Below are 25,436 nucleotides of genomic sequence, written 5' to 3' on the forward strand. Positions count from 1 at the left end.
TGTTAAAACCTTTCAGTCTCAAGTTTTTCCTTTACTGTATTTACTAGTTTACTGTAATTATGATCCGGCAGCTATTTACACCGGATCCAGTGTAAATAGCTGCCGGAGCGCGCTCCGGCTTGCTCCCCTTCAAATTAAGCAGCGCGCTCCGGCTTGCTCCCGGAGCACTCCGGGAGCAAGCCGGATCGCGCTGCTTAATTTGAGGGGGAGCAAGCCAGAGCGCGCTCCGGAACCTCGGCCGGAGCACTCCGGGAGCAAGCCGGAGCGCGCTGCTTAATTTGAGGGGGAGCAAGCCGGAGCGCGCTCCGGAACCTCGGCCGGAGCACTCCGGGAGCAAGCCGGAGCGCGCTGCTTAATTTGAGGGGGAGCAAGCCGGAGCGCGCTCCGGAACCTCGGCCGGAGCACTCCGGGAGCAAGCCGGAGCGCGCTGCTTAATTTGAGGGGGAGCAAGCCGGAGCGCGCTCCGGAACCTCGGCCGGAGCACTCCGGGAGCAAGCCGGAGCGCGCTGCTTAATTTGAGGGGGAGCAAGCCGGAGCGCGCTCCGGAACCTCGGCCGGAGCACTCCGGGAGCAAGCCGGAGCGTGCTGCTTAATTTGAGGGGGAGCAAGCCGGAGCGGGCTCCGGAACCTCGGCCGGAGCACTCCGGGAGCAAGCCGGAGCGCGCTGCTTAATTTGAGGGGGAGCAAGCCGGAGCGCGCTCCGGCAGCTATTTACACTGGATCCGGTGTAAATAGCTGCCGGATCATAATTACAGTAAACCAGTAAATACAGTAAAGGAAAAACTTGAGACTGAAAGGTTTTAACAGTCATCCAAATGACTGAACGTAAACATTGCTACAGTAACATACTAGCTACTATGTTGTTGACATTAGCTAGCTTGACCTTCAAAATGGCGGACACCGGGGCGTCACGTGACCCTGTGACGTCAGGTGAAAAACCTCAATAGAGGTATGTAAGTGTATAAGTGTGTAAGTAGGTGTATAAGTGTATGTGTGTAAAAGTGTGTAAGTCACGGGCGATTGCTCTAAGACAACGAGGGAGGCTCAGCCTCCTCTAAAAATGACGAACATCGTGTAGGATGAATTGCGCTAGGCTTATGTTATAGCCGACCTTATAACATTGCTATTTCAGATCCAGAATCATAGAAATATATGTGCTCAACCCACTACAGTGCGAAATCATTCCGTTATAACTTTCCCCAGTTCGCCTAATGTGTGCGTGAGTTTTTCCCCCTTGTGACAACGCGATGCAGCCCAGCCTCAGTGGACTTCAATGGCATTTGGGAGCTATGCGCTTTTCAATCTCAAAAATGCAAGACGATTATTGGACAAATACTGCGAAAACGCCTGCCCACGGAGTCCCACAGACTCCTAGCCTCAGTGGACTTCAATGGCATTTGGGAGCTCTGCGCTTTTCAATCTCAAAATGCAAGACGGTTATTGGACAAATACTGCGAAAACGCCTGCCCCACGGACTCCCAGCCTCACAGTGGGAGGGACATGGCAAAGCTTTCCGCGAGGAGACTGGTGATTGGTGAAAGCGGCCGGATATTTTCTTTGATTGACAGCTCGTTTCAAATATAGACAGGCAGCGGTGAATCTCAGTTCAGTCCCATGCGGATTCGCAAGTGCTGTGGTGTATTGTAAGAGATCAGCTTACATTTCGATTTCATTCATTACATACGGTTTCTACCAGCTTTTTTAGTTTGTATATATTTTCATTGTAAATAAAGTGTAAATATAGTGTTGTCAAGTTTGCTATCTTAGTTCCAGAAATGTCGTTTATTTGAGTGACTGAACTTGAACTTGAGGGGGCTAGTCAGCTAGCAAGAAAGCTGCGCACGGATGCCAAGCATTGCTGATTTAATTTTGGCGAAGCCATTTGCCAGTCTTCCTTTCGAGGAAAAAATTAAAATTAAAGAGCAGGGTAGATCACCGCCTCAAATTGACTTGGTGAAAAAGGTAGGGAATAATACTCGTTCCTTTCAGCTCTCCTGGTACGAGAAAGTGAATTGGCTAACAGCAAGTGACCCACATCAACAACAGTAAATAGGCTACTTTAGTAATATGTCATGGATGGACCAAAAATATAGAATCTATTTAAAATGTTTATGCTGAGTATATTATATTGGAATATATATTTTTCTGGATATGAATTAAACACAGCTACAATTTGGAAAACATTTTTAAACAAAAACACAGCCGAGAACATTTCACACTACAGACCTGGATTAAAAGTGAAGGGTTATCAAAATTGTCAGTAAAACATTTCTCAGTCAAAATAAGTAAAATATAGGGAAAGTGTCATTGAATGAAATGTGTGGCCCCCAGCTCTATGTTTGGCTCCCCAAGGTCAGTGCTTGTGCCTATTCCAGAACACTCTGCTGTTACTGCTGAGGTTCCTGACAAAGAGCTGCTTTCAATAATGATCAATTTTTAAACAACATGCCACAATTTTAAAATATAAAATGTTAAAATATCCCCCCCCCCAACACCACCATCATGTATATTGGACAGTAGGCTAATGGGCCAAAAGAACCTGTTATTTCACAGTTTGTGACCCTGCCAACAATCAGCCAGATCAGAGGCAAGAGTATGGGCAAAATTGATGTGTTTTTTCTTTTAAAATCTGGAAATATCGTAACCGACCAGCCTCCCCTGTTTGAAAGACTACCAGCCGCCACTGGTGTAAGTGTATAAATGTGTAAGTGTATGTGTGTAATTGTGTGTGTGTGTGTGTGTTAGTGTATAAATGTGTGTGTACAGTAAGTGTGTAAGTGTATAAGTTTATGTGTGTAATTGTATAAATGTGTGTGTGTGTGTGTGTATGTGTCTATAACTGCAGAAGTCTGAAGTGTGTGAGTGTGTGTAAGTGTGAAGTGTATGTGTGTAAGTCTGTGTGTAAGTGTGTAATTATGTGTGTAACTGTGTAAGTGTGTGTGTGTGTGTGTGTGTGTGTGTGTGTGTGTGTGTGTGTGTGTCTATAACTGCAGAAGTCTGAAGTGTGTGAGTGTGTGTAAGTGTGAAGTGTATGTGTGTAAGTCTGTGTGTAAATGTGTAATTATGTGTGTAACTGTGTAAGTGTGTGTGTGTGTGTGTGTGTGTGTGTGTGTGTGTGTGTTAGTGTATGTGTATAAATGTGCGAGTGTGTGTATGTGTGTAATTATATGTGTGTAAGCATGTTAGTGTATAAGTGTATGTGTGTATGTGCATAGGTGTGTCAGTGTATAAGTCTATAAGTGTGTGTATATCTCATACCTTCCTCTCTTTCTGTTATATGAATGTTTTCTGGATCGAGAGGGAAACACTCTGACTGCAGAGAAATGTGACAGTTCCACCCAGTCTCTAATCCCATCTTTTCAGCAAACACCTACACACACACACACACACACATACACACGAGAGAGAGAGAGAGAGAGAGAGAGGGAGAGAGAGAGAATGAGTTCAGTAATCCACCTTTGTGAATTGTTTTATTTCATTATCAAATGCTAACACAAAGCATAAAAGCCAGAAATTTAAATCATGTAAAAACATTAACCTTTATATTTCCAGAAAAAGGAGTCAATAAGGTGAAACAGGTAACACGGAGAACTTGTTTTGTGGAAGTTTCACAACATTAAATACAACTAAAAATGGAAAAAAGTAAGTTGTTCAATAAACAAACAAAAAAAATGTAATTGTTGGCAAATTCTTGCAGTATAAGAGGAATAAAACACTTCAGGAGCTGCTGTTACTGGAAAGTAATCAACTTCAGGATGGTGTGATGGGGCCTGACATGAGTGGAGTTATTATTTCAAAGCCAAAGTTGATTATTTTACAACAGCAGCATGCCACAGAGTGTTTTATGATGTACTAAAAGAAAATTCTGATATTACGAAGCAGAGTACTCCGAGTCTCTGTACTGTTTTTTTTTTTATCTGTAACATCACCACAAGTTATTTGATTTTTTTTTAAATCTGAAATCCACCATTTCACATTTCATTTATTTATATTTTAGTTTCTTTAATTATTTAACACAAAAGAATAAACCAATGTGTGGAATTGAGGGTATAAACAGTGTATTACTGCAGTGGTATATTAGGGATCTTTGGAGCTTGGAGAAAAGACCTGCAACTAGATTAACAGAGCGTATTTATGGTTGTGTTTGTGTAGTGTGTGTGTGTGTGTGAGAGAGAGAGAGAAAACGAACCTTGCTCCGAACCTCTTCCTCATTCGAGAAATAAACGAAGCGAATGCAGGCGCTGTCCAGTACAGAGATGAGTCGGACCATGTCAGGTCTCACCTGGTACTGAGAAGAAACCAGGCCAAGGAATACCTGCTGCTTCAGGGGAGACAAAAACACATCCTCTACACACACACACACGCACACGGTCAAGGACAAGGCTTTTTTTTAACCACTCATTATTCATACTTTCATACACACTCTCACATGACTCCATTATCTGCCACACATGCAATAACAATGTCCATCCATCCATCCATCCATCCATTAACCATAATCGCTTATCCTGTGCAGGGTCGCGGGCAAGCTGGAGCCTATCCCAGCTGACTATGGGTGAGAGGCGGGGTACACCCTGGACAAGTCGCCAGGTCACTGCAGGGCTGATACATAGAGACAAACAACCATTCACACTCACATTCACACCTACGGTCAATTTAGAGCCACCAATTAGCCTAACCTGCATGTCTTTGGACTGTGGGGAAACCAGAACACCCAGAGGAAACCCACACAGACATGGGGAGAACATGCAAACTCCGCACAGAAAGGCCCCGTCGGCCACTGGGCTCGAACCCAAGATCTTCTTGCTGTGAGGCGACAGTGCTAACCACTACACCACCATGCCACCCAGTAACAATGTAATTATGAAATTATTTGTGTACAGAAACTACTAGAATATATTAACACCTGCTTTTTCCTCTCACGTTTGTAAACGTCGGATGAACCCCGAGCATTGGCCCTTCCCCACCACCAGAGGTCACTGTCTCCTGAGTTCTAGTCTTGCTCTCTCACTTCCTTGTTCAAGTATTTACATATATATTTAAAAATAAACTCATGCATTTGTCTGCATCATTGCGAAGTCTTGCCAATCACTCTGTGTTGCATTTATTGTTTCTCTGGCTTTCGATGTCATCTATCAGTCGAGTTGTTGGATAATCCTTTCAATAAACCTCATGCACATGGATCAATGATCTCTCTTCTTTTTCACGACAATAAATATAACCAGAAGCAGATAAAAAGTGACATGAAGTTGTGAAAGAAATCTTTAAAAAATCATAAGTGGTAGCAAATTGTCTTGGTGTAAGGGGAAGTACAGACTTCATGGTGGTACCGCTGAGCTGTATATTATTGATTATTCTCCTATAACACCACTGCAGATACAGTGCCCTCCACAATTATTGGCACCCCTGGTTAAGATATGTTAAAAGCCTTAAAATAAATTCAATTTTTATTGCAGAAGCATAATCTCACACTGAAAATTGTAGAAAAATGTAACCCTTAACTCAAGTGAATTAAAAAAAAAATCCCTGACTAAGAAATAGTTATTTTTCATAAAATCACCTGTTCCACAATAATTGGCACCCATAACAATTCCTAGAAAACAAATGTAATTAAAGCATTTCTGTCATTTCTACTGTAGTTTATAAAGTTGATCAGAGTTAGGAACCTTTAATTAGTAATTCATCACATCCTGTTTCCCTGGGGTATAAATATGATGTGTCACAGAGGCCTATTTCTCTTATCCACTCTTCAACATGGGAAAGACAAGAGAACACACCATTCGAGTAAGGCAGATGTGTGCCGACCTTCATAAGTCTGGCAATGGCTACAAGAAAATAGCCACTCGCCTACACCTGCCCATATCTACAGTCAGAGGAATCAAGAAGTTTAAAACAACTGGAACAGTGGCAAACAAGCCTGGACGAGGATGCAAGTTTATCTTGCCACCACGCACAGTGAGGAGGATGGGAAGAGAAGTAAAAAGTTCTCCAAAGTTCACTGTTAGAGAATTGCATCAAAGAGTAGCATCTTGGGGTCACAAAGTCTCCATAACAACCATCAGGCGCGATCTACATGCCAACAAGCTGTTTGGGAGGCATGCACGGAAAAAGCCTTTTCTCACTTACAAGCATAAACGTAAATGTCTGGAGTTCGCTAAGCAGTACTGGGACTTCAACTGGGACCGTGTGCTTTGGTCAGATGAGACCAAGATAGAGCTTTTTGGCAACAAACACTCTAATACATCACAAAAGAGGAGTATGCGGAAAAGCACCTCATGCCTACTGTGAAGTATGGGGGAGGATCGGTGATGCTGTGGGCCTGTTTCTCTTCCAAAGGCCCCGGGAACCTTGTTAGGGTGCATGGCATCATGAACTCTTTGAAATACCAGGACATTTTAAATCAAAATCAGGTGGCCTCTGCTTGAAAGCTGAAGATGGGTCGTCACTGGGTCTTTCAGCAAGATAATGACCCTAAACATGCGGCCAAATCTACACAAAAATGGTTCACCAGACACAAAATCAAGCTCCTCCCATGGCCATCTCAGTCCCCAGACCTCAACCCAATTGAAAACCTGTGGGGTGAGCTGAAGATGAGAGTGCATAGGAGAGGACCCAGGACTCTGGATGATTTAGAGAGATTGTGCAAAGAGGAATGGTTGAATATCCCTCTCTCTATATTCTCCCATCTTGTGAAATGTTATAGGAGAATATTAAGTGCTGTCTTGTTGGCAGAAGGGAGTTGTACAAAGTATTAACATCAGGGGTGCCAATAATTGTGGCACACATGATTTCATGTAAAATAATTATTTCTTAATGTGGGATTTTTTTTCCCACTGAATAAATGCACTTGAATTAAAGGTTCGATTTTTCTCTTTTTTTGCATTGTTGTCCTATATTATTTTTAAAAAATGAATTTATTAGAAGCCTAAGAACATATCTTAAAGGGGGCGCCAATAATTGTGGAGGGCGCTGTATTTCTTGATAGAGTCAACACACAAGTCATTGTTTTTTAGCATAAATATTTTATCTCATTATATCATCAATCCTGTGCTGATATGAAAATCAGATTTATTTATGGTGTTGTTATGTCTACCGTATTGTCATTAGCGTATCAGAGAGATAAACCTGCGTCTTCGTTGCTCAGACTCGGTGGAAGTTCTACACACATCCCATCTATTGCAGGATCATAAGGTTGAAGCAGTGGCTTGAATGACACAGCGACGCACTGACCTGCCATGCAGGAGCGCTGGTAAAAATCCACCACCTTCTTTCTACACAACACAAGTTCAGGACCATTAATGATGGTATTTTATCAGGTCATAAATTCACCGATAAACATCTCCAGGTACTTTGTTGAAGGTCATTATAATTTGTTAATGAGTTAACATTAAAAGCGTGCTATTAATTTTATTGCATGTTGTTGAAAGATAGACAAACTGATTATCTGTTGGCATGTTGAGCTTCTATCCAAATAAAGTGTCACCTGAACTGTGTGCGAAGACACGTTTTATACAGCATGTGATTCTGACCTGTCTGAGTCTGTCAGGGTCTGGAGGTCTTCTCCATCCCAGAATTCAGAGCATGTGCTGAGGACAGCATCAGCAGAGCCATAAGAAAACAGCTGGAACTCACCTGGAAGCCAGAGTAAACACATGCAATTATGTGTGAGCTAACATAATGGGTATTTAAATTCCAAAGTGTGTGTGTGGCATATGGGGACCAAATGTCCCCACAAAGACAGGACTATATAACCACTTTTACCAAACGTTCCCATAAGTGTAGGAATCTCTGATAGTTTTGACAGCGTGGAAACATGTCGCTGGTCCCCAAGTGGTTTGTTTTTGGATACCAAGATTAAAACTGGGATTTAGGGTTTGCATAATATTCATTAGCTTTACTAATGTCAATGGAAGGTCCTCAGAAGTGTGATATGAAAATGTGTGTGTATGTGATCACCAGTGTGTGCATGGTGCACCAGCAGGGCGACGAGATGTGAGAACGGGAGGCGTCTCATGGAAACAGTGGGAGGGGCTATCACCCCTGGCTCTCCAGAGCAAGGGATTGTGGGTAAGGTGTAAGCAGCCACGCTCATCCTCTGTTGAAATGGTTCTTGGGCCAAAGGAGAGAACCCTACACACACACACACACACACACACACACACACACACATGCAAAATGCAAAAGTAATTTGGGTGATGGAGCTTTACTGCTTTTCAGGTTAATAGGGAATTAAATGGAGCTTATGTTCACAGAGCATTTCTGAGTCTGAGTCCACTATAGATTTGTATAAAAACATCTTAAACACTAAAGCACTAAAACACCACTTTACACAATGGATATTTATGATTTAAAGATATATGGGGCGCCGTTTGTAAAGCACGTCCGTGCTGAAAACTTTTGTAAAGCATGTCCGTGCTGAAAATTCTTCTGCAACATTTTGTCACATTTAGCTTAAAACAGTTTGTAAAGCATGTCCGTGCTGAAAATTTCAGCAACATTTTGTCACATTTAGCTTAAAACAGTGTTTTAAAAATGGTGTGAATTTTTCAGACTCCCCTTTTTGCACATTTATAACAATATTTGTCATCTTAGAGATATTTTAAATAGTTATATCTAAATGTTAAATGTTACAAATAAATGTTAAATGATCTTAGAGATATTTTAACATTTAGATTTAAAATTTAGATTTAATATTTAGATTTAACATTTAGATTTAACATTTAGATTTAGATTTAACATTTAGATTTAATATTTAGATTTAATATATAGATTTAACATTTAGATTTAACATTTACTTTTAACATTTAGATTTAATTTTTATATTTATATTTAAATTTAACATATATATTTACATTTAGGTTTAACATTTAACATTTATTTGTAACATTTAACATTTAGATATAACTATTTAAAATATCTCTAAGATGACAAATATTGGGGGCGGCACAGTGGTGTAGTGGTTAGCGCTGTCGCCTCACAGCAAGAAGGTCCTGGGTTCGAGCCCCGGGGCCGGCGAGGGCCTTTCTGTGCGGAGTTTGCATGTTCTCCCCGTGTCTGCGTGGGTTTCCTCCGGGTGCTCCGGTTTCCCCCACAGTCCAAAGACATGCAGGTTAGGTTAACTGGTGACTCTAAATTGACTGTAGGTGTGAGTGTGAATGGTTGTCTGTGTCTATGTGTCAGCCCTGTGATGACCTGGCGACTTGTCCAGGGTGTACCCCGCCTTTCACCCGTAGTCAGCTGGGATAGGCTCCAGCTTGCCTGCGACCCTGTAGAAGGATAAAGCGGCTAGAGATGATGAATGAATGAATGAATGACAAATATTGTTATAAATGTGCAAAAAGGGGAGTCTGAAAAATTCACACCATTTTTAAAACACTGTTTTAAGCTAAATGTGACAAAATGTTGCTGAAATTTTCAGCACGGACATGCTTTACAAACGGCGCCCCATAAAGATATACAATCCTGTGCAAAAGTCTCAGGCACCCTATTTTTATTTCATACAAATTTTGTTATAGATTTCGATTTTATGACTTCTACATTATCGAGTCAGTACAAAAAACATTTTAGAGTCCAAACGTTCATTTTCCAGCACAAAATTAAATGCTACAACAAAAAAGTTTGTATCTGAGCAGCATATTACACAAGAGAACACTTTTCAGATGAAAAAAGAAAACATAATGAAGGCTGCTGGGTTTTGGTGCGAAATGAAGAAGTGAGTGTGACAGTCAAAGTGTCCAGAAGAACTGTGGCTGGTTCTGTAAGATGCTCAGTAAAACCTACAGCTCATTTCCACATCAAACTGCACTCACTGGACCTCAGACTACTATTTTTAAAGCAAAGGGTCGTCTCACACCAAATATTGACTTCGTTTCATTTATTATAGCTTACTGCTGTTTATAGTATTTTTTTAATGTTGAAACATTTCATTTCATTATTTTTTACGCCATTTTCGGTCGACAGCATTTCTTTACATGTGCCTAAGACTTTTGCACAGGACTGTATAAATAACAGTGCCATGAAACACTCCAGTGTCAGTGTTTTGTAACAGTCAGAGGTAAAGCTGTAACTGTAAGTAAAAGAGGAGTTGATGTTTTTTGCTGTTTCTCACTAATGTGACAAGCTGCATTTTGTAGTCTTATGTTCAAGACAAAAGACAATGTGTTTATGATTATCAACTCGTCAGGAAAGGGTTCAAAGAAAAATCATATTTATGCAAATGTATCCAAAATCAAATTTGAAATTTTCTATGAAAAATGGACAAATTAAAAAACTTCCTTCAACAAAGTTGTAGCTGTGGTGCAAATGTTTAAATTACAATTATTTCCTTCTGCTTTTCATTTTTGTTGGTAAATCTTGTTATATTTACATGTTGTTAATACTTTTGAGAAGAATTGAATATGTATTTGTTTGTATAATGTATTTGTTTTTTTTACCCAAAATCTTTGGGATCTGGCAGAGGCCCCACGGTGGGCGAACTGGCTGGCAGGGTGGGCGTGTGCGCAGCAGTGCAGCATGGGTAAGGTGATCGGAGAGGCGGAGCATGCGTGTCGCCATGGTGGCATCACCAAGCAGCAGCTGAATGGCCAAACCGAGCGGACGTAGAGAAGAGGCGTGGCGCTCCCACTGCATGTCATCAAACTGCACCTGAGTATCATCAAAGTGCGCCCGGTCCAACGAGAGGCTCAGCATCTCCAGACCACAGAAGGGGCGGGGCTAATCAACCAACAGAAAGCATTCATTTATGTCAATATTTCAGTCAACAGAACACATTAAGTCCATCATTGCACTGGCCATTCGTGAGTAAAATTAATGAACAGCAGCTTAACGAACCTGTTTACTGGTTAAATTCAGAACTGAGGCTTGAAAGCAAATTTTAGTTAGTTCAGGATGTTATCAACATGCTGTCATTTAGCTATAATTAATATGTGTTATAACTTCATTTGTTACTTAATGACATGTTCAAATCACAGACTCCAATCATGGACTCAAATCACAGACTTGAATAACAGACTCGAATCACAAACTCGAACCACAGACTTGAATAACGGACTCAAGTAACAAACTCGAATCACAGACTCAAATAACAGACTTGAATCACAGACTTGAATCATAGACTCAAATAACAGACTCAAATCACAGACTTGATTCACAGACTCAAATAACAGACTTGAATCACAGACTCAAATGAGAGACTTGAATCATGGACTCGAATCACAGACTTGAATCACAGACTCAAATCACACACTCAAATAAGAGACTCGAATTATGGACTCAAATCACAGACTCAAATAACTGACTCAAATCACAGACTGTGTCCGAAATCACTCACTACTCACTATATAGTAGACTATATAATGAGTTTGCAATTTTGTAGTGCTGTCCGAATGTATTGTGAAAATTATTACACCCTATATAGTGCACTCAAAGTATCCTACAATGCATCATGAAAAATAGTGTACAACCGATGGCCACTAACCAAGCAATATATACCATCATGCACTGCAGTCATTCTGAAAGAAAAAAAAGTGTGTTGGGGTGAATGGACAGAGGAAGAAACACACTATAAATGGACATTCAAGTACAATTAAAAATAATAAGAGAATAGAAAAAAGCTAAAACAGAATAAGACAGATAAAATACAAGAATAAAAGTTACAGTGCAGAGCAAGGAATTAATCAAAAGCCTCAAATTTGATTAAAAAAAAGCAGCAGCAAAGAAGAAAGTATTCGACCTTGATTTAAGAGAACTGAAAGATGCAACAGACACAAAGTACTTTGTATTGATTAATGTGGGAGATGCGCTCAGTATAATATGTATTTATCACAAAAATACATGCATGTATTTATTATTTTGAAAACCCACTAGCCGACTGATCTAGCACATTTTAATTGTGTGACAGTAATGACGTAAATACCAGCATGACGGACTAGTGCCCGAAAGCGTTTTTACATTTTACCAATGAGCTAACTATATAGTCCTCTATATAGTAATTCCCTATATTGTGAGTAGGGAGTAGCGAACGAGTGAGTGATTTCGGACATAGGGATAGACTGCAATCACAGACTTGAATAACAGACTCGAATCACAGACTCAAATAAGAGACTTGAATCATGGACTCGAATCACAGACTCACACAACAGACTTGAATCATAGACTCAAATAACAGACTTGAATCACAGACTCCAATCACAGACTCGAATCACACAATTTAATGAGCTTTAATATAAAGTGGAAACACCTTGGAGCTGTCGTCTTTGGTTTTCTTTCGGTCTTTCTCTTTTTGTTTCTCTCTCTCTGAGGACAGAGTCTTACTAAAGAATAAAATCTTCTCTGGGTTTGGACTGGGCCAGGATAGGATGCCTTGCTTATCGACACAACACAACACCTGAAACACACACACACACACACAAATATCCAGAAAGATCCAAATTTCCACAAGCAATAACTGTTTATTTTTCAAATACAAAAAAAAAATGTTGGATATCTAATTAAAACACAGGCTATTAAAGGAAAATACTCAACCATGGCATGGTGTGATGAAGTGTAGTTATTGCTAGCAACCAAAGTTTATTATTTTCCTATTTCAGCATGTCCTAAAGTGTTTTATTTCACATGTACCAAGGAAACTAGAATTTAGGACCTGATTACAGACTTTGTTTCATTGCATTTCAGCAGAATTCCAACCAGGAAACATGAGATGTGGGAGCCTATAACAGTTGGGAAGTCTAGCTTTCTAGACCAGGAACACACTTGAATGACTTTGACACACACACACACACACACACACACACACACACACACACACACACACACACACACACACACACTTACAGTAACAGAGCCTAGGTTGTGCAGCAGACTCGCAGTGTGACAGAGCGCTGAAGATTGTCCGAAAAGCACAGCGAGAAACTTTCCACATGTTAGCTTCCACATTTCCTGTTTGTCAAAATCAACAACAAAGTCGATAACATTTTTCACATCTGACACTGAATAAAACAAAATTTATACACAACAGGTGTTGCCAAGCAAAACAAACCTCACCCGGCAGCACTTATTTTATAACTATATGTTGATAATGGTAATATTTCTCAATCATCAGGTGTCATTCCTCTGAAAATCCATGACCTTGGGCTTGACATTTCAAAGTCGTTCAAGGTCAAAGGTCATGGTGTCAAATGAAAGCCCATATGGCACTTCCTATAAGTTGATAATGGTAAATATCTGTCTACCATCAACTGTTTTCAAGTTACAGCCCTCTGAAAATTGAGTTTGACCTTTGAAACTCACTCAAGGTCAAATATAATGGTGCCAAATCAAAGGCCATATGGGAGTTCCTATATGCTCATAAGAGTAAACATCTGTCTATCGGCAATCGTTTTTGAGTTATAATGGAAAATGACATTTTGACCTTGTGGTGACCTTGACCTTCACCTTGACCTGATTACCCCCAAAATTTAATCAGGTAATCTATGGACCATTGCCCACCTACCCTGAAAATTTGAAGTCAATCAGTGCAACCGTCTAGACGCTAGATTGTTAACAGGCAGACACACAAACAAACAGACAAACAAACAAATAAACAAACAAACCGCACTGATTACAATACCTCACCCCGCTTATTCTGTCATGGTAAAAATGCAATAAAGTGTAAACACCTGTCAGAAACCCACAGTTTTACCTTTGACACTGGAAACACCTTCCATTAATGTTAGATAAACAGTAATGGTGTAACGGTTGTAGTTTCCTTTCAAGGGTCTTTTTTTATTTTGGCATAATGATGATTTTTCAGTTATGTGTTACAAAATGTTTACGTCGACAAAATTACTGTCTATGGTAAGTTACCTGAGATGTTTTAGGATACCTTCTAAACATTTCCATGTGAACAACACGACTGATAATTGGAGCTTACCCACAAGGCCGTTGGCTGAGGGTCCAGCTGAAGGAGGACTCGCACTTCGCCGTATATTCCAACCAAGAACCAGAGCAGCGGGAAGGTCAGGGGTAAAAGCGGCAGGATGCCATTGACCTACAGCATAGCAGGACGAGTGCATCATATAGTAGGGTTTATGATGGACAATAATGTATAACACAGAGAGGATTGTCATAATATATGTGTGTGTGTGTGTGTGTGTTGTACTGGTAGCTGCAGTAGTGTAATATGCCACGGTCCAACTCCAGGAGCTCCCAGAACGTAGCGCAGTGTGTTCAAGACCAGCAACACCATCTAGTTTTGGTAGAAAAAACTTTTATACAAGAATCACTTTGTTTAGTTGTTAGCCAACCTTACTTCCTTTGCATGATCTAAAAACTCATATGTAAGATACACAACATGAAACGCCTGATACACACTGAAACATAAACATACAGTACAACCCCGATTCCCAAAAAGTTGGGACAAAGTACAAATTGTAAATAAAAACGGAATGCAATGATGTGGAAGTTTCAAAATTCCATATTTTATTCAGAATAGAACATAGATGACATATCAAATGTTTAAACTGAGAAAATATACCATTTAAAGAGAAAAATTAGGTGATTTTAAATTTCATGACAACAACACATCTCAAAAAAGTTGGGACAAGGCCATGTTTACCACTGTGAGACATCCCCTTTTCTCTTTACAACAGTCTGTAAACGTCTGGGGACTGAGGAGACAAGTTGCTCAAGTTTAGGGATAGGAATGTTAACCCATTCTTGTCTAATGTAGGATTCTAGTTGCTCAACTGTCTTAGGTCTTTTTTGTCGTATCTTCTGTTTTATGATGCGCCAAATGTTTTCTATGGGTGAAAGATCTGGACTGCAGGCTGGCCAGTTCAGTACCCGGACCCTTCTTCTACGCAGCCATGATGCTGTAATTGATGCAGTATGTGGTTTGGCATTGTCATGTTGGAAAATGCAAGGTCTTCCCTGAAAGAGACGTCGTCTGGATGGGAGCATATGTTGCTCTAGAACCTGGATATACCTTTCAGCATTGACGGTGTCTTTCCAGATGTGTAAGCTGCCCATGCCACACGCACTAATGCAACCCCATACCATCAGAGATGCAGGCTTCTGAACTGAGCGCCGATAACAACTCGGGTCGTCCGTCTCCTCTTTAGTCCGAATGACATGGCGTCCCTGATTTCCATAAAGAACTTCAAATTTTGATTCGTCTGACCACAGAACAGTTTTCCACTTTGCCACAGTCCATTTTAAATGAGCCTTGGCCCTGAGAAGACGTCTGCGCTTCTGGATCATGTTTAGATACGGCTTCTTCTTTGAACTATAGAGTTTTAGCTGGCAACAGCAGATGGCACGGTGAATTGTGTTCACAGATAATGTTCTCTGGAAATATTCCTGAGCCCATTTTGTGATTTCCAATACAGAAGCATGCCTGTATGTGATGCAGTGCCGTCTAAGGGCCCGAAGATCACGGGCACCCAGTATGGTTTTCTGGCCTTGACCCTTACGCACAGAGATTCTTCCAGATTCTCTGAATCTTTTGATGATATTATGCACTGTAGATGATGATATGTTCAAACTCTTTGCAATTTTACACTGTCGAACTCCTTTCTGATATTGCTCCACTATTTGTTGGCGCAGAATTAGGGGGATTGGTGATCCTCTTCCCATCTTTACTTCTGAGAGCCACTGCCACTCCAAGATGCTCTTTTTATACCCAGTCATGTTAATGACCTATTGCCAATTGACCTAATGAGTTGCAATTTGGTCCTCCAGCTGTTCCTTTTTTGTACCTTTAACTTTTCCAGCCTCTTATTGCCCCTGTCCCAACTTTTTTGAGATGTGTTGCTGTCATGAAATTTCAAATGAGCCAATATTTGGCATGAAATTTCAAAATGTCTCACTTTCGACATTTGATATGTTGTCTATGTTCTATTGTGAATACAATATCAGTTTTTGAGATTTGTAAATTATTGCATTCCATTTTTATTTACAATTTGTTCTTTGTCCCAACTTTTTTGGAATTGGGGTTGTACAAGACCGTTTGCCTTTTCATCCAGAGATTGCAAGTCCATACTGTCTGGGCGGGAGGGGCATACGCTGTCTGCCCTGTCAATCACAGCAAGACCAGCCAATCACAGGTGTCTGTGAGTTTGTATATGCAGAAGACGGTGGACAGCTGCTGTGAAGTGACTATATTTGCTTTGTGGATTTGTTTTTCTGATAACATTAAGTGTAACGATAAACTATAAAGATAAATTAAAATGCTCTTTAATTCTTCTATTTGTCTATTAATAAAAAGTTGAATCATTGGCATACTGCTGTAGTATAAGAGGAATAAAACACTTCAGAATGCACATCACAAAACACTATTCAGCTATGAAATGAAAGCATTCACATAAAAACACTTCGGAAGTAGAGTACATTATGTGTTGTTAATTGTGCAACGATTTCTAATTAGCAATGAATGAAAAATAAAATTCCAGACTCACCAAAGCTAGTGGAACAGGACCTCGCTCGAGTAACATCTGGACTGTGAAGCGTTCATTATCCAACACGGAGACTGGTCTGTGCTGAGAAAGCTCCAAACACCTCCTGAACACAGGCGGGAAAAACAGCAACAGTATTTGACAACATAAAACATGGAGCAGTTATTTAGAGTTAATGATGCAAGATCATTAGCTAATAGGACGATACAAATTTGCGTATTTTATTATCAATGTGCTTGATATAATCAATATTAGGATGGAACACAGTGAATGAATGAAGACAACCAGAAATAATCAGCGAACAAGTTTCATGTTTCATTGTTTTTTTTCCCTATCAAATGTTAATACTTTCGATTTCATACCTTTTCATAACTGTAATCTCTCTTTTCTACGTACGCTTTGTATTTCTATTAGCATTCAGCTCATTTGTGTAGTCAGCTAGCTAGCATGTAAGAGATTAACAGTAACGCTGTTATAAGCTACACACTTATGTTTTGGTTTCTTGGTCAAAAAAGCTATCAGTAACTAAAATCAGTGTTTGATCTGAAGCATTTTTATTTGTTGATGAATCTTTAAGTAAATGAATTAAAGAGATAGCTTATTAACTCGCCCAGGATGGAGTCCACCGGGGGCAAGGTATTGTTTTTGGTGGGGTTTCTTTGCTTGTTTCTTTGTTTCTTTGTAAACGATATTATGGGAAAATGGCTGGACCAATCTTCATGAAACTTTCAGGATAGATGGGCATTGGTCTCAAATAGAACCTCCAACATTTTGAGGGTCATCCAGTCAAGGTCACTAAAAAAGTCAAAATAATTTTTGTTGTGTCTACTGCCTCATATAGAGGCGCTAGCCACTACGTCATCATGCTGTAAGAATGTGAGTGTAACAATCGCGCACTGCACATGCGCATACACATGTTCCGATTAAAATGGCCGGTGAGTGTATACAATTTGGTTCACCATTCGAAATAAATGGACTAGACTAAAGAAATCACTTTCAGACATGTTTATGCTTATTACAGAGGGAAAGTGCGTTCCACTGAGCTCTAGCGCCAGGCCATTTCCAGGAAATAAGAGTTTCAGTCATGGCGAAAGTGTGTGTATATCAGCCTCGGTTCGGAGGTTTCAGTTTTGAAAACTGTAAGAGGTAAGAGTAGAATAATATAAAGTACAGACACTTGGTATATTTTACTTCTGTGATTTTTAAATTGTTCATTTTTGGATTACGCTTCATTTTTGTGGCTACTGCCTCATAGTGTAAATATATATGCTATATTTACTGTATGGACATGGGATCAGAAAACAATTTTATTTATAAGCAGTAGCCACATGTACCCATAGGGTACCTATTTTTTTTCATGATATTTTCCTTCATATTCATCAGAAGTGCTCCCGGGCGAGGTTTGTTTTGCCTGGAAACACTTGTTAAGTATGTTACTCCTTTAATTTGAATGATTTTGAAGCTGTGCTGTATTTCAACCTTTACCAGAGGATTTATTTTGATAATTATTCGATGTTTACTTGAGAAAAGAATCTGAGTACTTTTTACAACCTCTGCTAGATGCGAAAGCTGGTTAGGATAGTTAAATGCCAAGCTATGCTAATTATGAATTAGCATGTACAGTTCATTAGAGTGTTAGAATTCCGAACACAGTATGTACTTCTATCACTGATTATATAGAATTGTTACAAATTAGAAAACAGAGATTAAGACCCAGATTCTGATCCCTGATAATGAAATCCCTGAAAGAAAGTACACCTGAGATTTGGATAAACCAGACTTGAAAGTGAACCCTTCATCTCCTGGGAAGCACAGATGATCATTACACTACGGACATCAACATTTTAAGCCAATTCTTGGACATGGTATGTATGGAGTGGAAATTTTACATTTCCATCAACTCACTGAACTACTTCAACTGCTGGAGTGCGAGTGACCCTGAAAAGCTGAGGCTGGAGCAAACGGTGGGGTCGTGACCTTTCATGATCTAGAGGGGATGGAGGACTTGAGAGATGACTGAACACATCGCTTTGAGACAGGATGACGTGTTCTTCTTCCTGTAGTGAGGGGTGGGACAGACAAAGCTGAAGGAAGGATACAATATCTTTGATTTGTCTTAAAATATACTTTGTCATGTCCAAACTGAGTAAATAAAACAATCGTCTGCTTCTACTAGTCTCTTTGTATCCTTGACCAGTCTCGCTATACTCTGAGTAACTCTGAGCTATGTGTGCTGACCTGGATACCCCTGAGCTCAGTGGGGGCCTCGCTGCCTGGACGCAGAGAGATGATGTCACCTTCTACGAGGAGACTGACGGGTAAGTTAACCAATCGGCCGTCTCGGTATGTCCACTGTAAAGTCACAGCAGGAAGGGAGGGAACGAATAGGTCCTCTGTGTCTTTCAGCCAGTCAGAAGGTGGATGCAGCAAAAAGTCTACAGCAAGTAAGAATTTTATATTAGAACTACTGCTAACTACTACTACGAGCTGGCCTAGTGGTTAGCATGTCTGCCTCTTGATCAGGAGATTGTGAGTTCTACTCATGGTCAGGTCACACCAAAGTCCATTATCAAAATGGTACCATCTGCAATACAAATGTGAGTAGGGTGTCAAACTCTCATGGTTACCAGAGGACCAGCCTCCCACTGTAACCCTAGCTGTGTAATAGGTGAGAGGCCAAGGGCTATGGAAACAGAGATTGGCGCTGCCCTGTGTGCCTTAAGGGCCTCGTTAGTACTGGGATAATTAGTACTGCCTTGGAACACCAGGTGCTGGCACAGGGAGGGACTTTGACGTTTTTTTTTTTTTTAGTACTACCACTACTACTAATAATAATTGTACAAGTCATAGTGATATTAATATTATTATTACCTCTCACATGTTTATATGGGAAAACAACAGAGAGGACATGTCAGGGCCTTTTAGCCCAAACATATCAACATTTCCAATCTCATCTCATCTCATTATCTCTAGCCGCTTTATCCTGTTCTACAGGGTCGCAGGCAAGCTGGAGCCTATCCCAGCTGACTACGGGCGAAAGGCGGGGTACACCCTGGACAAGTCGCCAGGTCATCACAGGGCTGACACATAGACACAGACAACCATTCACACTCACATTCACACCTACGCTCAATTTAGAGTCACCAGTTAACCTAACCTGCATGTCTTTGGACTGTGGGGGAAACCGGAGCACCCGGAGGAAACCCACGCGGACACGGGGAGAACATGCAAACTCCGCACAGAAAGGCCCTCGCCGGCCACGGGGCTCGAACCCGGACCTTCTTGCTGTGAGGCGACAGCGCTAACCACTACACCACCGTGCCGCCCTAGCATTTCCAATGTTATATTTAATTTCTTTCACAATTTCATTATAATTATTCTCTTCTAATTCTAATTTGGCCTCATTTTTGATCAAATTCACTTCAGAAATGAAAGGGGTACTGTCCTAAAACCATTAAAATTGAGTTATCCAATGAGATTTTTTTGTTTGTTGTTTCTAGGCAGAGAAGAGCTGGCTCACTCATTGGTTGGGACTTCATTGCTAGGACAGAAGGCCATGGCAGTGTATGTTTATGTTGGAAGTGACAGATGAATTAACCAATCAGATTTTGATTTACAGTGGGTGGGACCAAACAATTATTGCCCTTGGCCTTCCCGAAGGCCAATGCTAGTGGTCAAGCCAGTGCTACCAAGAGCAAGTAGCACAGGCTAATGACCGAGAAACTAAGAACTCTGTCTCTAAACTCTTCTTCCACACACATGTAGCAATGTCATAATTTCATCTGAATAAAGTTTTTTTTTTTGGGGGGGGGGAGGGGTTGTGAACTTCCTCAAATCCCTTTATTGTAAAATATGTTAATTTGTTGGCTTCCATTAATGGTTCCACTATTGTTTCTGATGGGGTGCTAATTAGTCTAACACACCTGTGGACATTATCGTGCTTGGGATGTCTGGAAAGGGGTAAGCTGGCTACGTGCATCCTGCATGGACAATATTCATTAATATAGTATATATTTTTTTATTTTAACCGTGCTTGGGATGTCTGGAAAGGGGGATGCCAGAATTCTTTCCCCTGTCTCTGTGTGTTGGTCATTCATTGTTTTCCAGAATAAATGCTGACAGATCAACTCTTCACCTCCTCTGCATCATTTATTAGCCACACAGAGACTTTTAGTTATTAGGAGAGTAACTGACTGGTTATAGTCGGTTACACACACTCACCACAGTATTTTTCACTCAGACTTACTGTAAGTATGCATTTCCTGATATAATTCACTTAGTTACTTTTAAAATCAACATCAACAGCTAAACACAACAGAGCTACCTGGCACCCTTCTGCAAATCCCTTGCAAAATCTTTTGTCCTGGTGCTTTTTTGATGTGTCTGGCTAAGTTTTGGCTGAGCTGAAGTCCCAGCTCTAATAGTAACAGTTCACCACTGGAAAACACTAAATTATTTCTAAAATAATTATTTAAAAAAAAAAAACAGTTGTTTGCATCTATTTAATAACTTAGGGTTTGACTCAAACCTCTACATTAAATCTGTACACTACTGCTGAATTTAAACAAACTGTTTTGTACATTAGCAAATTTATTACGATCCCCTATGTGTGTGTGTGTGTGTGTGTGTGTGTGTCCATAGATCCAGACGCTACCCTGTAAAGTATTCAGCAATGTTTCCACTCGTCGCGGCATCTCCAACATCTTCAGCTGCTGAAGAGCTGCCATGGCAACCAGGTCAGCCAAGAGGAGGAGCAAAAGAGCACAGCTACTGATCAAAGCTGTGCTGTCACTATGGCAACCAAATAGGAAGATCAAGTATGAATATGTTGAGAAGAGTGTGTATATTTAGTTATGTACACAGAATATTATATTATCATTGTCATTGATTGTAAAAAGTTATAACAAAATATAAATACCTACGTTGTACATTAATTAATTTACGTCAGTGATACGTTCTTGAATCTTAAGCGCATGGGGTCCGAATAAAAATTAAACAGGCTTTATCAAGCTTCTATACATTTTGCACTAGGACCACTAATGAGCAGACTTTTGTTCATTGCACAGTTCCGACAAATTTGTCTGTTTGGAACCCTAATAAGGAAACATTTTGGCCTTCCTGAATAGCCCAAATAACCTTGGATAACCTGAAGAGGGAGTTATTCAGAGAAGCAACCAAGATGCCAATGTTAACATTTGGGGAAAAGGTTATCTGGTTTAAACAGACCAAAAATGAACATGACAAAAAGTGTTACATTTGCTGGTAGCCTAACAAACACCCTGTGAAGCATGGTGGTGGGAGCATCATGCTGATTGTTAGCCTTGGCCCCTTGGTTGTCTCACTGTGTATCCCCTCTTTACCCGTTCTTTATGATTTTTCATCAACGGCCTCCTCTAAGCAGAGTGCCGTGAACATTCAGTTTTTATAATTAATTATAGAAAAAAACAGCTTCTCTGGAAGATTTCAGGCAGTTGGACTCTTGTGAGTGTGTCATATGTGCCAGGTGTGATTGTGTGTCACCTGTTTTGATCAAAGGCGTGGCATGTGATTAAGCTAGCTGCACATAGGGTGATCAGTAAAGCTCCTGGCCAGTGTATACTGGACCAATGCACAGAATGATGCAAAAAACATCTGCTCCAGGCAGCCTAAATAAATAAATAAATAAATAAATGCATACATACATACATACATAAATAACTAAATAAATAGTGTTTTTTGCTTTGCTTTTATATATATATATATATATATATATATATATATATATATATATATATATATATATATATATATATATATAAACTAAATTTCATGTATACCTAGTGATAAGTACAAAAATTAAATAATGCTAAAATACTTGGATGTTTGCAATGCTATACTGTATATTATAACTGAAAGATATTTATGAGAAAGAGAACTAGAGCAGCAACGACATGTTTTGTGGCTGAACCTGGCAAATGCATATGGATCAATGCTACACAAACTCATCAAGCTTGCTCTGCTTCAGCACCATGTTCCCAGGAAAATTAAGGACCTTATCCTGGACTATTACAGCAACTTCAAGTTAAGAGTCACTGCTGGGTCTGGCACATCAGACTGGCATCGGCTCAAGAAGGGAATTATAACAGGCTGTACAATTTCAGTTCTTCTTTTCACCCTTGCCATGAACATGGTAGTCAAGTCAGCAGAGCCAGAATGCAGAGGTCCCTTGACTAAAGACCAATTTATGCTGCCAACCCAGTACTCGTAGATAGCATCGCAGACAATGTCTGCATAGCCCCCCCACCTTCGCAGACGCTCTGCGCGCACCTCCCAAAAATTGTGACCACCGCAGAAGCCTCGCAGACAGCGCCACAGACAAGAGGGCTCTGATGGTCCGCTGTACACGCACTTCCGCTTCCCTACTTTCCCGGTTTGGTTTGTTTTCACGAGTGGCATTTTTAAAAACACGAGCGAAGATGGAGCAGCATGAAGAGCGGTTGATTGAGGAAGTACATACATCTATACGACTCCAGTTCTAGTCATTATAAAAAAAAAGTTCTAGTCATTATAAGTAACCGGAGGATAAACACTCCACTAACCACACCCACCAACTACTCCTAGCGACTTCGCGCCCCCTTGCGTTGTGCCAGTGAATAACATCGCGCACGCCTATTATCCCCGCTCAACAATAAATCACAACTGTCTGCGAAAAGCTATCTGCGAAAGCCTTGTCGCAAGAGCATGCAGAGGCCTTAAGGCTACATCCACACAACAACGGCAACGAGATTTTTTTTTTAAATATCGCGTCCACTTGGGCAACGGATCAGTAAAATTTTAGGTACATATGGCAACGCAGCGCTTGCTGAAAACGATGCAATACACATGCCGCACCTCTATGTGCGCTGTAAGATGGTCCCATCGGAGACACCAGAACAATAGAAGAAGTAGACGCATGCGCATAAACCCCTTCTTCTGTAGCATTAGCCACATAAAGTTTTGATTATTAATCAGTAGCATAAAACAAAAGACGTGGAAAGAGGAATGAATGGGGGTAGATGGAAGCCGGTACGCCAACATTCTGATATCCTCCAGAATTCTTTAATGGTCCGGAATAAATTGAATGCTACACGTTGATGGATTACTTTGTTCTTCTACGCCCTTTTTGAGGAATGTATTGTCAGACTTAAACCAACATCTGAAGAGGTGAGATCGCTCCTTTTTTTTCCTATTTTTGCTGGCGGGATTGTTTTTGTTTTTGGAAAGCGCACGGGCGGTGCGTGGTTTGGTACTGCTTCCACAGTGTTTGGACTAAAGACTCTGCCCTAAGGGCTATTCTCTCTCTCTCTCTCTCTCTCTCTCTCTCTCTCTCTCACTTTGCACCATTACACAATAAATATTCACAGTGAAAATATTTTGTAAGCGTGTTTCATGAACCAAGTTATAGGATTTATTGACAACTTGCATTGAGTTCGTTACACTTCTACCCGGCGTGAAGCACTGACAGTCATGTGGTTGTGACATCATCATAAACAAATCCGTTCTACTCATTCAGACGACTTCGCAACGGGGCCTTTGCCAGATTTTTCCACTCTGGAACCCGTTCTCAAAAGATTTTGTTTTGGGACACCCAAAACGCCGGTGCCGTGTGGACGCCAGGCCGAAATGATAAACAATTTTATCAGATTCACCTGAATCCGTTGCCATGTGGACAGGGCCTAAGTCTGGAGTCTGACAACCACCTATAAGAGCCTTCATGGATGATCTGACCGTGACCACAATATCAGTTGCAGGCAACAGGTGGATCCTTCAAGGCCTAGAGAAACTCATTTCCTGGGCAAGAATGAGCTTTAAGCCAACAAAATCCAGGTCTCTAGTGCTGAAGAAGGGGAGAGTAGTGGATAAGCTCTGGTTTTCTATTGCCAGAACCACCATCACGTCCATTATGGAGCAGCCAGTCAGGAGCCTCAGGAAGATCTTTGACTACAGCCTGAACGACACTGCATCCATCAGAATGACCAGTGAAGAGCTCGGGACTTGGCTCACCAAGGCGGACAAGTCTGGTTTGCCAGGGAGGTTCAAAGCCTGGATTTACCAGCATTCTGTGCTTCCCTGAATCTTGTGGCCCCTGCTGATATACACAGTACCGATCTCCATGGTTGAGTCTCTAGAAAGGAAGATCACCAGCTACTTGCAGAGGTGGTTTGGACTCCAATGCAGCCTGAGCAGTGCTGCTCTATATGGCACCACTAACACCTTGCAGTTCCCAGTCAGTGGCCTCACTGAGGAATTCATGGTGTTGCGGACTCAGGAAGCTCTGCAGTACAGAGAATCCAAAGACCCAAAGGTGGCAACAGCTGGCATCCAGGTTCAGACAGGCAAGAAGTGGAGTGCAGCCAGATCCTTGGAGGTGGCAGAGTCATGCCTGAGGCAGAGGATGCTGGTGGGGTTCGTTGCAGTAGGGCAGGCAGGCATTGGCTATGTCGCGACTATCACAGTTGACAAAGCCCAAGGCAAGGAGTGGCAGCACCTCATCCAGGAAGAAGTCCAAGCAGGCACGAAGGAAGTCCGGGCCAGCAGGATGGTGGGGCTGGGACAGCAAGGGGCATGGATGAGATGGGAAAATGTCCTGCAACAGAAGGTCACATGGTCTAACCTCTTGCAAGCAGACTACCATCGTGTAAGGTTCTTGGTCCAAGCTGTATATGACACCTTACCAAGTCCAGCAAACCTCCATGTCGGGCAAGAGCAGAACACCTACCTGCCCTCAATGCTCCAGAAGAGGTTCCTTGAAACATCTCCTCAGTGGTTGCCCAAAAGCCCTGGGAGATGGTTGCTACCATTGGCGACATAACCAGGTCCTCAAGGCAATTGCGGATAGTGTAGCCACAGCTATCCACAACAACAAGGGCCACCACCAGTCCAAAAGGATTGACTTTGTGGGAGCTGGTGAGAAGCCGCACCCACATTTAGGACCAAAGGCTGGCCTCCTCACCACCAGCAGCAACTGGCATTTGGAAGTGGACCTTG

The 25,436-nt window shown here is 41.1% G+C and overlaps 1 protein-coding gene across 1 annotated transcript in view; it reads right to left on the reverse strand.

The window, feature by feature from the left end:
* The window catches only part of LOC132866649 (transmembrane protein 94-like), a 34,925-nt gene extending 13,768 nt beyond the window's left edge, over nucleotides 1-21,157 (reverse strand). The window contains exons 1-14 of the mRNA XM_060899436.1: nucleotides 21,085-21,157; nucleotides 18,669-18,865; nucleotides 18,336-18,487; nucleotides 16,434-16,536; nucleotides 14,138-14,224; nucleotides 13,910-14,026; nucleotides 12,832-12,936; nucleotides 12,239-12,385; nucleotides 10,434-10,713; nucleotides 7,957-8,130; nucleotides 7,530-7,632; nucleotides 7,126-7,271; nucleotides 4,190-4,347; nucleotides 3,259-3,370 (exon numbers count right to left, since the gene is read on the reverse strand). Coding sequence (XP_060755419.1) covers nucleotides 3,259-3,370; nucleotides 4,190-4,347; nucleotides 7,126-7,271; nucleotides 7,530-7,632; nucleotides 7,957-8,130; nucleotides 10,434-10,713; nucleotides 12,239-12,385; nucleotides 12,832-12,936; nucleotides 13,910-14,026; nucleotides 14,138-14,224; nucleotides 16,434-16,536; nucleotides 18,336-18,487; nucleotides 18,669-18,865; nucleotides 21,085-21,157 — 1,954 coding nt within the window. The remainder of the gene's footprint in view (nucleotides 1-3,258; nucleotides 3,371-4,189; nucleotides 4,348-7,125; nucleotides 7,272-7,529; nucleotides 7,633-7,956; nucleotides 8,131-10,433; nucleotides 10,714-12,238; nucleotides 12,386-12,831; nucleotides 12,937-13,909; nucleotides 14,027-14,137; nucleotides 14,225-16,433; nucleotides 16,537-18,335; nucleotides 18,488-18,668; nucleotides 18,866-21,084) is intronic.
* Nucleotides 21,158-25,436: the final 4,279 nt, after the last annotated feature.

The sequence above is a fragment of the Neoarius graeffei genome, chromosome 18 (assembly GCF_027579695.1).
Source record: "Neoarius graeffei isolate fNeoGra1 chromosome 18, fNeoGra1.pri, whole genome shotgun sequence".
Lineage (NCBI taxonomy): Eukaryota > Metazoa > Chordata > Actinopteri > Siluriformes > Ariidae > Neoarius > Neoarius graeffei.